Raw genomic sequence first — 11473 nt, 5'->3', positions numbered from 1 at the left:
CTCTCCTTCTCCCTGCGTGACGGCGCCGTGACGCGCGACCCAGGCGAGCGGTACGCCGCGTGACGTGACGCCGTTATGCGTTTGAAGGGTGAGGCCCGGCTGGCTGGCTTCGCGCGTAGCCCCATGCGGGCGGATCTCGATCCCGATGCCGATGGCAGATCGCGCATTGAGTTGGGCTGCTGGGAAGAGGGTTGGGACGTTCCCATGCGCTGGCTCGCCGGGCGGCTGCGCGTGTTCTTAATGGGCCCCTGGCGGCTGTCGTTCGCCAAATCTCCCCCCCCCCACCTACGCACTGTCCCTCCCTCCGCTGGGATACATGGAGTTCGACGCCCCCAGCCACAGCCACGGCGCGCGCCCCGGCACGGCGAGCAGCAGCCACAACAGCGACAGCGGGTCGCCGTCCCCGCGCACGCCGTCGCCCCCGCTCCCCCTCCCGCTCGCCGCCGGCGGGAAGGGCGGGCAGGGCCAGCAGCAGGTGCATGTGTTCGGCGGCGGCGAGGAGGACGAGCGCCGGCCGTCGCTGCTGCAGGAGCTGTACGACGAGCCCGTCCCCGCGCCGCACCAGCACGGCCAGCAACACCAGCACCACTATGCGGACTGGACGTCGCCCGCGTCGCCCCCGCTGCCGCACCAGCAGCAGCAACAAGGCCACAGCCAGCAGGGCCAGGGGAAGGAGTACACGATGGTGCGCCGCGCGACGCTGCCGTATTCGCGCCAGGAGTACGCGCACCAGCACCCGCAGTACCTCCCCCACCCGCAGCAGCAGCACCCGCAGTACGACATGCCGATGAGCGCGGAGCCCGCCGCGCTGCACGGCCATGGTGGCCAGTTCTACGACGGGGCGTACGACGGGTACTACCACCAGCAGCAGCAGCGCCTCCAGCAGCAGCAGCAGCAGCAGCAGATGGCGTACCAGATGCAGCACCTCCCGCACCACCCCTCGCACCTCCCCCCGTCCCACCACCCACACCTCCCCCCGCCGCACGCGCACGCGCACATGGGCCCGCTCGCGTACGCCGCGCACGCGCACGCGATCCAGGTGCAGCACACGGACGACGCCGCGTCGAAGGAGACGCAGTACCTCCGCCGGCGCTGCTTCAACTGCCACACGACGGAGCCGCCGAGCTGGCGCCGCAGCACGCTCAACCCGGGCAAGATCGTGTGCAACAAGTGCGGGCTGTACGAGCGCACGCACCTGCGCCCGCGCCCGCTCCGCTTCGACGAGCTGCGCGCGGGGAACAAGGCGCGCAAGGGCGGCGCAGCCGGTGGCGGCGTCGCGAAAAGGGAAGGCGGCAGTCCGAAGCAGCCCGCGAGCAGCCCGAAGGGGAGGCGCGGCAGCGTCGGCTCGAACGGGAGCGGGACGCAGAGCAGCGGGGCGAGCGACTGGGACGACGCGGGTTAGCTTTCTCCCCCCCTCTCTATTATTCCCACGCTGACCCGCCGCCAGCCTCGGTGTACTCCGCCTCGACGCCCTCGACCTCCTTCAACTCGCCGCACCCGCCGCCGCTCGCGCTCGCCTCGCCGGGGCGCTCCTCCGCGTCGCGCTCCCCGCCGCTGCTGTCCTCCCCGCCGCACTCCGCCGGGCTCGCCCTCGGCATCCGCCTCCCGCACGCGCCCGAGATCCCCGGCCTGCGCACGAAGCCGCGGAGCAACACGACCGGCGGCGTCGGCATGGGGTACGGCGCCGGCTCGCCCGCGCACCTCGGCGCCTCCCCGCACGCGGGGTACGCGAGCCCGCCGGGCCACGTGCTGCACCATGTCGGCAGCAGCGGGAGCCTGCACGACGAGGTGCTGAGCGGCGCGGGCGCAGGGGAGCTGTATCGAAGGACGAGCATGCCGGATATGCATGCCGGTCCGGGGACGGCGTGGGAGGACGGGGGGTATGGCGGGTACGGGATGGGCATGGTGAGCGTGAAGGAGGAGCCAAGGAGCGTGCTCGTGTGAGGCGCCGCGCCGTGAAAAAAACTTTGGAAAAAAATGCGACACCCGGCGCGAGCCGCCCCCCGCCCCGTTATACCTCCCCCCCGCGCCTGCCGTATACCACCCCCGCCCGGCCTCGACGACAACGTGTATCTTTATCCCTTCGCCCTTCGTTCGCCGCTTGCTTTCGTGTTTTTGTGTCGTGTTGGATGTGTGTTTTGTGTGTTTGTTGGCCGTCGAGGACGCTATTTATCTGTTGCCTATGATAGGAGTATTGTTGTATCGGATTATTGCCTGGTAGTTAGGTTTTTTGGCTTATTGTGTACGGAATAGATGCGCGCGTGCGCGACGATGGAGTACATACGCGTGGGCTGGAAGTCAGACTGGTCTTGGTCTTGGGCAGCGGAGGACCGCCGCCGACCCTGCGCCGGGTTTGGGCTGATCGCGACGGCCGCGGGGGGATCCGTGCAAGTGTGCCGTGCGGCCGCCGCAGCTGCAGCCCTGCGAAGGGTCCTTGGTGTGGGACTGGCAGGCAAAGCGCAAATCCCTAGTCGCAAAGCGCACAGCGCAAGCGCAAATCGCACGGGAAATAACATCACGATCAAAATACACAGGGCCCACTTGCACTTGCATTGACAAATGGCATGCGCGCGCGGACTGCTGGAGCGCAGGATCCAGGATCCAGGATCGGCGCTGTAATACGCCGGGACCCGGGTGGGCGGGAGGTATTGTATTTACTAGTAAGCGGCCACTGCGATCGGCCCTGCGCCTGCGCCTGCGCCTGCGCCTGCGCCTGCGCCTGCGCCTGCGCCTGCGCCAGGGCCGCGCGGATCCGGAGCAGGTGTGCCCTCGATTATTTTTTGGGAATACGGATGTTCGTGAGCGTTGGGGTGCGCGTCGCGTTTCTTTGGGGCTCGGACCTCCCCAGGCTCGCGAGCAGCGAGCGAGCGCGCACGTGTCCAGCGGGCGGCCCCGCGCACATGTGCGTGGCTCGTCCATATCGGGCGCGAAGCAGGGCGGCAGGCGACTTTCGTGCATGTGCACTAGGTACAGCGCAGATAAGATAAGGCCCCGCCCGGCGCCGGCTGCTCCCACGCCCGCGCCCATGCATGGCGTCCACCCGCCCTCCCTCCCCTCGCCCTCCCTTCCTTGGTCGCCCCACGCATGCACGCCCAGATTAGATTACCCAGGCGGAGGCCACATGACCGCGCCGCCTGACGCGTGATCCGTGACGCGTGACGCCACGTGCGCCGCCCCATGTGCCCTCGCTCGCTTGCGCTTGTGCTGACGGGGCTTCGCTGTCCCGTCCTGCCTGTCCTGCCCGCGTGCGTGCGCCACGATGTAGAAGTGGGAGAACGCGCGAAGCGGCGTGATTTAGGCTGCTTGCGCTTCAAGCTCCGGACCCGGTGGGGAGGGGCCGGGGTTTTGCAGTTTTTTCGTGCGAGTGGGGCGCTGGCACGGGCAGGCACAGGGTACGTCCGCCGCCGCCGCTGGCCATGGGGCTCCCAGGCACCGAGGGCCGCGGTGCGGGGCCGAGGAGCGCTACGACGTCGACGACGACACTCGCGGGCTGGCTGGCTGGTTGGCAGGCACGCTCCACTTGGACGCGGGCGTCAGGCGTGCGGAAGGGAAGCAGGGCAGGACCGCCGTTCAATACGGTGTGTGTTCGTCGACGGGCGTCGAGCAGGATGACCGGGCGTGCATACGCTGAATGCGATCCACTCAGGAGCGTGAATACAGGTGAGTGGGTGGGTGCACATGGCGATTGCTGGCGCCGGCCGCTTATCGCTATCGCTCTCCGTATCCGTATCCGTATCGCTATCGGGCGACTGGCTGTCGCTGTCGCTGCAGAGCCTGACTCTGAGCGACACGCACCACACGGCCGCAGGCGTCGCCATGGCACGCGCCGGCGCCGGGGCTCATACCCACTCACTTCATTTCGTACTCACTTCTGGGTTCTGAGTGCTTCATTCACTTCTGGGTTCGAATTCGCCTTCTCTTCTCCGGTTCTTCCGTTTCTCCCCTGCCTTCCCTGCCTTCCTTTAATTCCTTCCTTTCCGGGCGTCGCTCGAGTCGGGGGAAGGAAGAAGAGAAAAGAAAAGAAGCCCGCCCGCTGTATGCAATGGAATGAAATACGAAGGACATACAGTCATATACAGTGCGCTGCAGAGTACACCCGCGTCCCACGGTGCCTCCGCGGGGTTAGCGACAGCGACAGCGGCGCGGCCCGGCGCGGGAGCGAGCGATGACGAGTAGTAACGTCGGGCTCGGGCACGCCGGGGATGCCTAGGCTGCATGCTATTGGCCCTGGACTTGCATCTCAGGCCGCTTATAATTATGCGCGGTATTCATATTCAGGTGCACCCGCAGCAACGGCGTTGCGTTGCGCGGCGCGGCGCAATATCGGACTGCGATATTACAGCGCACCCGCCCACCAGCCACATGGCGCCGACGCCGTGCCGGCCGCCCGATGCGCTGCCCCTGCCCGGAATCGTGATCGTTCGTGATCGCACCCGCGGCCGCGCTGACGCTGACGCTGACGCTGACGGCGGCGTGCTTACGCGCGCGGAGGACGGCGGAGAAGCAGAAGGGCCCTGTCCCTGGCCCTGCAGCGGGCAGCGGGCAGCGGGCACTGGGCACTGGGCAAGGCGGCACTGGGCAGTGAGCAAGGCGGCATCCGCGCATTGCTGCAGTTTAGCTTCTCTGTGGCCATTTGCCTCCTCGGATATCGATCCGGCGCCGCTGGCTCCTCCCGTCTGCGTCTGCGCATCCGCACTCCGCGCTCCACATGCACGCTGCCCTCAGAGGGCGTAAATCACCCGCGTTATCGCCACACGCCCGGATAGCAGATAAGCAGCGGCAGCCCCCCTGGCCATGTGCGCGCCGGGTCGGATGCCTGCAGCTGGCCCGGGTTTCAACTGTCATCGCGCCTGCAGGTTTTTTCATGAACAACACAACACGCGTCGCCCACTTCAAGAACAGCGCCCCTCTTCGATGGTCTAAGTCTGCGCGCTGGCAGATCCTGTCCGAGCCCGACCTCGACCCATCCGCGCGGCGCCCGCCCGGCTCCTGCCTGCCTCCGGCCCGGCGCGCCCCCGCCCCATCCCTGCACCGCACCATCTCCCCATCCACGCATCCGCGCACGCTGCCGTACCCCCAGTGCCTGCCTGCCTGCCTGCCCGCACGCGTACATAACCGTGCCGGCACCCCCTGTGCGTGCGCACTGCGCTCAAACTGCGCTACGCACTGCGCTACGCAAGGCGCTACGTTAGCCCCGGACCCCGCCGCGTTCGCACGTCACGCCAACGTCGCCGCGGTAAATCCGCGCGCTTACATATGTATGGAGACGCGAGCGGCTAGCGGCTAGCGGCTAGCGGCTAGCCGCGTATGGCAGGTGCGCGCCGGGCGGCGGGCGCGGAAACGGTACAGGGGGTCACGCGTGCGCGCCAGCTGGACTGGTGGCCTGGTGGGCTGGTGCACTGCTAAGCTGGTAAACTGCTGAACGGGCGAACGGACGACTCGAACCTAGTCTGCACGCCGGGCCCGCATACAATGTGACCCTTGTCTTGGTAGTACGACAGCGCGCACGCAGATACAGATAAGATCAGGCGCGCGTCGAGCCTGGGTCCGCTGCGGGCAAACGCCGGGAGGGGCGACGGCGACGGACAGCGCGCACGGGCGATGTCGATAGGTATTCGGCCGGATGATAGACGCCGTCGCGACTCGCGATGCAGAATGGATGGAACGTCCATTCAAGTTGCAGTTGGCTAACGCTGTGTGGCTGGCGGCACGCAGGAACGGTAAACCTTACATAAAAAGCTGGACCGGGCGCGGACAGCATTCAAGTAGACGCAGACGCCCGCCTGCAGACGCAGACGCAGACGCAGCCGCAGAGGCCCGCCTGAAATCCGATGGACCTTGCATGGGCGTCCGGTGCGGTGTGTCGTGAAGGCCCGCGCGATCGCGGAACATTCTTCAATCTTGGTCAGCAGCGCCGGCGCGCGATGAGCAACGCGCAGTGCTCCCGCCTGCCCTGCTACCAGACGCGCAACGGGGGCCCGTGGCGCTCTGGGCCCCAGGCCGGCGCGCTGAGCGCTGGGCCGGCGGCCACAGGCACTCGTAGCAGGTAACCCCGGCTGGCAGTGTCCAGTTAACGTTGCTTGGACGCGGGAGGCCGCCGGTGGCGCACACCCCGATACCCAACCGGGAAGCAACCGCTATCTCCATGCTCCAAGTCGTGTCGTGTGCGTCCCACTGGGAAGGGCGATGGCGAAGGCAATGGCAACGCGTCACGACGACCGGCGTCCGCGTCCGGGCATGCGCGGCGTCACGGTCGGCCTGCGCTTCCCATCCGCAATATATCAGCATACCCAGCCACGGAAGCAGAGCCTCCGTCCAAACCCGCGAGGCAAGGGCCCGGCATCTGATCTGATGGCGTGATCCCGTGATCTTGCGATGGCGCGATAAGATGAGATCGCGAGGCCCGACGAGCGACGGGGGACAGGAGCGGGCCCTGCGCCACCGCGTCGCTGGCCGCGTGCGGCGTGCGGCGTGCGCGTGCAGTATGTGCTTAGGGCAGGGTCTGGTCGCGTCCGAGGCGGAGTCCGAGGAGGGTCTCTGGTAGGCTGGCTGGGTATGCGGGACAAGACAGAGAACGAGAAGCGGCAGCGGCAGGTTGCTCGTCGAAGAGAAGAGTCGCGTGTCGCGGGAGGGCGTCGAAGAAGGCCAACTTCGACTTGGAAGTCGGAGAAGGCCGCGGAAGTCGCAGAAGCGTGTACTTAGGTAGCTTGGTTACTGGTCGACCCGTGAAGACGCGGACCCCTCTCTCTGCCAGTGCCTGCGTGGAGCACTGAATCCAGCTGGGCCCCGCATCCGCATCGGGACGTGTTACAGCCGTACAGCTGCCTGTTGCCAGCCCGACAGGGCTCCGAGTCCAGCCCGCGACGCCGGCGGGTGGGGCTGCGACGCCGCGAACGTGAAGCCAAGGACACGCTGACAGCTGAGGGGCCATGGCTGGTACGCGTATCGGGGCGGTTCGGTGCGTTTCCGTTTCGCCTAGAAGCCTGGTGCCTACCCCGCGCGCGCGGGCGGGCTGCTTCTGTGGCGGCAGGTGTTTCAGCGCGCAGATAGGGCGGGGCTCAGCTGCTGCCCTTCCCTTTGAGGCGACCGCTGAAACAGTAAGTGCTAGTCAAGGCGGAGCGACGCCAGCTGTCTGCCCTCGGGCGAGTGTTCAAGTTCTGCCAGCCTGAGTGCGTGCGACGCCCGAAGAGGCCCCGGGCCCGGCCGGCCGGAACGTTTGGCAGTTGCCTGCCTGCGTTTGGCAGTTGTCTTCCCGGGCCAGGGCGTGTCCTTGTCAGCTTCAGCGCCAGCGCCAGCTGCACTCGGAGGGAAGCGTCCCGCCCCGGGCTTCGCGGGGCGCCTGCCCGCACGTGTTCGTTTATTCTTCCAGGAAGACTTCCCTTCCCTTCTTCGAAGCCGTCGACGGCGGACGCCGCTGCTTACCTTCCTCGTGCCCGGCGTGCGCGTGCGCGTGGCCGCCACCTGCGTCAGCGGCCTTCCTCTGCTATGCTGTTGCACCAGCTCCATGGTCTGGCGCTACTGGTAAGCCTGGTACGCATCAGGGCCGCGGCGGACAGCAGCACTCTGCGTAGTGCGCTCCGGCGCTCGTGCACGGCCGAACACTGAGATAAGAGAACGAAAGGGTGTGGGCCTGCCGCGCGGTGCGTCCACGTCCAGTGTTCACGTTTGGTTCACGTCAACAGAAGCACGCGTGACCCTCACTCGCGTCACTCGTCACTTGACGTTACCGTCACTCGCGTCACGCTGACGTCGCCCGTGCCCAGGCCCGCGGAGGACGTGGGAGAAGAGGAAGCAGCGGGATGACGGCGCCCTGCAGCTGCACGCGGGCGTGAACCCTAACCAACCCTAATGCATTACTAGTAGGAGGCGAGGGGGGGAGGCAGCGGGAGAACGCGTTTCATGTCCACTGGCATGGAAGGAGAAGGACGCTTATTGCCCTTGTATTGCCCCCACATTGACAGGGAACGGCCCCGGGGCGCTGGCGCGTACGTATGCGGTATCGGTACGCAGCAAAGGCCCCGCGCGGTCTGGGCCTGGGCCCGCCGGCTTGGACTTGCCGGTGTAGGACAAGGGCAGCGGCCGGCTGTGCACAATGCAAGCAGGACGGTAAGTGCTTGTCCCGAAAGCACACAACGCAGGCTCGGCGCTTCCGAGAACAACGTCATCGCGCGGACGCAATACCCAGCTGCCAGCGGCTGGAACTACTATTAGAACGCCGCCCCTGAGATCCGTCCGCACCCGTGCCCACGAGAGAGTCTAGTAGAGAACAAGCGCCTTCCTGCCACACACACGCACACGGACACACAAACGGCCTTCCATTCCGAGCACACCACGAGCGCTGCTCGTACTCGCCGCACTATACGCTATAGCACTAGCGCACAAAGCCAAGACAAGGACCCATTCCGCCTAGTCGCAGTATTATTATTATTATTACCACCACCACACGCCGCCCGGCGGCGCCGGTGCGAGCTAAGCCTACAGCGTTCCATATCGTTGGGAGCTTCCCTCTCACCAGCTCAAGACAAAAAAAATCCCAACCTTATCCGTAACTTCCCTCGGTATATCCACAGGTAAACAAATCACATTCATCTAGCAGGAAAGCCCAGCATAGATATGTCAGTTTTCCTCAACTGACTGACACTGTTATCACCAACGGGGAGCAACCAGTCTTGTGAATATGCCCAATAAGACCTTCCAAGGTCCGGAAACAGTCCTCGGACAGGATAGAAGTACAGTAGTACTCATCACCTTGCTTTGAAAATGCAAGGTCCCCCACGGTCGAAATGACCCTTTTATGGTAAGTTCCATCAAATACTCACCACTCTGTGATCCCCAAGTCCAATATTCTTCGCTTGCCATTTACAAACAAATGTAAACACATCACGTCATTTACCCTCGTTTCCTGGGTTGAATTCCTCTGCCAGAAACAAACATATCACAACACCGGGTGATCCGGCTCCCTACGTGTTCACTGTTCTCCATTCTCCGCTTTCCCTTCAAATGCTCTTCCTACTAATAACTCCCTGTGCTCCCTTCCTGCATACATGTCGTCCTGCCACTTGTTCCTTCATCACCACTGCCCTCATCATCCTCCCTCCTCCCCTGCTTGTTGTGCGCAGAGAACCGGACGACAGCGCGAAGGAAGGGAAAGGAGCGCAGGAGAGAAGACGCGATGAACAGCGAGGACTCGGAAGACGGGGTGACCGTAAAAGACAGGAATGAGATAGATTACTAAGCTACATGTGATCCGTTGTGGTAGCTGGACTCGACCGCTTGTGGTAGCTCACTGATGCTATTGATAGTGTGACTATGTGACATGATCCGTCTACTGATCCGGCCTCCGCCTCCCATCACACCGTAGATAGGCTGTGAGCTACACAATCTGCAACACCGCTATCCTTATGCGCTTTTCAGTAGCCCTACTCATAATCGCTCCTCATTAGATGCTTTAATATATTGTATGTTCCTCTCACCTTTTCTTCCTTTCTCGCTAATTGGTCTCTGCCATCAGCTTATCCAACCGCTCATCTTCTTTCCTCATGATCAGTTTCTCGGATGGGTGCATACTGTAGTATTTTAATCAGTTCGTCAGTCACGCGTCACACAGGGCTCAAGCCGACGAAAATTTTTCGTCAGTCACGCATATCCGGCAGAAATTGGCCCCAAATTGGTCCATATATAGTAATTTTCCGTCCGATCCGGCGCCTCCGGCGCCGAAATTCCCTAATGGGGAAGGCCTGACCCTGACGAAAGTTTAAGTTCGTCGCACATGTCACGCAGGTTGGCAGGTGACGAATTGATTAAAATACTACAGTATAAGCAGCCCACTGGGTATTCAGTGCATGCACACAACTGTGTTCTGTTCAGGGTGTCAGTCACGAGTAGGTTTTGGATCAGGTCGAAGGCGGCCGTTGTGCTGATTAGCTTGGCAGTGTTCTACAGCACAGACATCGACCGTGCTCAATAAGACTTTGCCGTCACTTCGGTCGAAAAGCAATGACACATTAATGTTTGCTCACTGCTGTGTGAAATGATGCTGGGCTTCTGGCAACAATACCCCTGCGGGTCAACCTATCCTTGTGTCCAGATTCGACGAATTTCCTGTGATTGTTGTATGTGTGGATTTGGAACAGTGCAGAGGAGATGGTAGGATAAGTGATTGGGGTTCAGCGAATAATCCCTTTGCTCTCTCATAAACCAGTGGGGTCACTGTGGGGCAGCCGAGTAACATTGGATCTGGCCGTGGTCAATGTGGGTAGAGGGTGTGTCAGTTGGTTGATTCCAAGTGCTCTGATGAACCGGCAATGGTAGACAAGCGGTGTCAGACTTCGGGTCGGGCCGTGCAAGGACTCCTCCTAAGAACGCGCGCCCGGAACAGAACAGACAGATAGTCAGGCCCGCAAGTACAGCGGGCAGGGTAGATCGAAACCGAAAGGGCCCGTGAACTTGGTCCCTTGTCGCTGTCGGTGGTCATAGGTTCGAATCAGGTCGTGTCGGGCCCGATGAGTCGTTAATGCCTCCTTGCACGGAGTAAGGTAGTTCTTTAGACGATCTAAGCGATAGAGTACAGGGTACACTATCGCGCCTTATATACGCGGGCCCGCAAAGGGGGTGATCGGACACCCTGGCCTCTCCTCCTCCTCCTAGCTCCCGTTCCTGGCCGCAGAGGGGACGATCGTACATCCCTTGCGGGCCAGGCGCTACTCCTAACCTCCTAGCACTCCTCCCCAGTCCCCTTGTGTCGAGTTGGGCTCGGCGACGGCTCGACGCGTCGTTCTCAGTCACGTGCTTCCCACGTGTGTGTTCCTCCTACTGGGGCGCATGTTCCCCGTCGTCACGTGCTGCGTGCTACGGGCCCGCAATGGCCCGACACCAGCACCGGAGCGGACGGGCCGGGTCTTATCCGTGACAAGTGGGGTGCTAACAGAGATATTTCATGCGTCATAGAACAAACTTGAAAATTGCAAATTGTTTACTGTCTCAAATATAAGCATGTCAAAGCAAGGTTGGTCAGTCGCCGCGGAGCTGGCGGCACCTTGTTAGTAGACAGGGTGGTTTTGTAGAAAGCACGTGAGCGTGAGGCTGAGCTCCAAATTGCGAGAATAATATATGATGCTGGAGCCATAATCACATTGGGGCTTCGCGCCAAAATGGCCGGACTTATATAGCAGAGATCGGGGCCTAAATCATTTCTGATGAATCAAGGCCCTTGATGTCAGGGGAACCTCCCTTTCAGCCCCTCGGAGACGCCTCCGATTCCGGTCCGACTCCAGTTCCGTCTCCGGTCCGGCCCTCCATCTCGCCCGCACAATCACCGATCCGTCAACGCCCTCCCGACGGTCGCCCTGGGACCTCGCCTGCGACGCCGCCCAAGCCCTCTGTGCCCGACAGCGGCAGCTACGGACAAGCAGTATATAGTCAGCTACCTAGCAGGCGGACCCTTAGAGTTTCTTCTCTTTGGATCCTCCCCTGC

General features: G+C 63.0%; 1 protein-coding gene across 1 annotated transcript; it reads left to right on the top strand.

The window, feature by feature from the left end:
* Window positions 1-316: 316 nt before the first annotated feature.
* MIND_00793600 (GATA-type domain-containing protein) lies at window positions 317-1944 on the top strand (the record flags this gene model as incomplete). The annotated part of the gene is made up of 2 exons (XM_037364621.1): window positions 317-1397; window positions 1448-1944. The coding sequence occupies 2 exons, from the start codon at window positions 317-319 to the stop codon at window positions 1942-1944; spliced, it is 1578 nt and encodes a 525-aa protein (XP_037220265.1).
* Between the last annotated feature and the right edge of the window lie 9529 nt (window positions 1945-11473).

This window comes from Mycena indigotica, assembly GCF_014461135.1.
Source record: "Mycena indigotica strain 171206Taipei chromosome Unknown Mind.scaff0006, whole genome shotgun sequence".
NCBI lineage: Eukaryota > Fungi > Basidiomycota > Agaricomycetes > Agaricales > Mycenaceae > Mycena > Mycena indigotica.
Note: the sequence above shows the minus strand (reverse complement) of the source record. Positions and strands in the feature narration are given on the sequence as shown.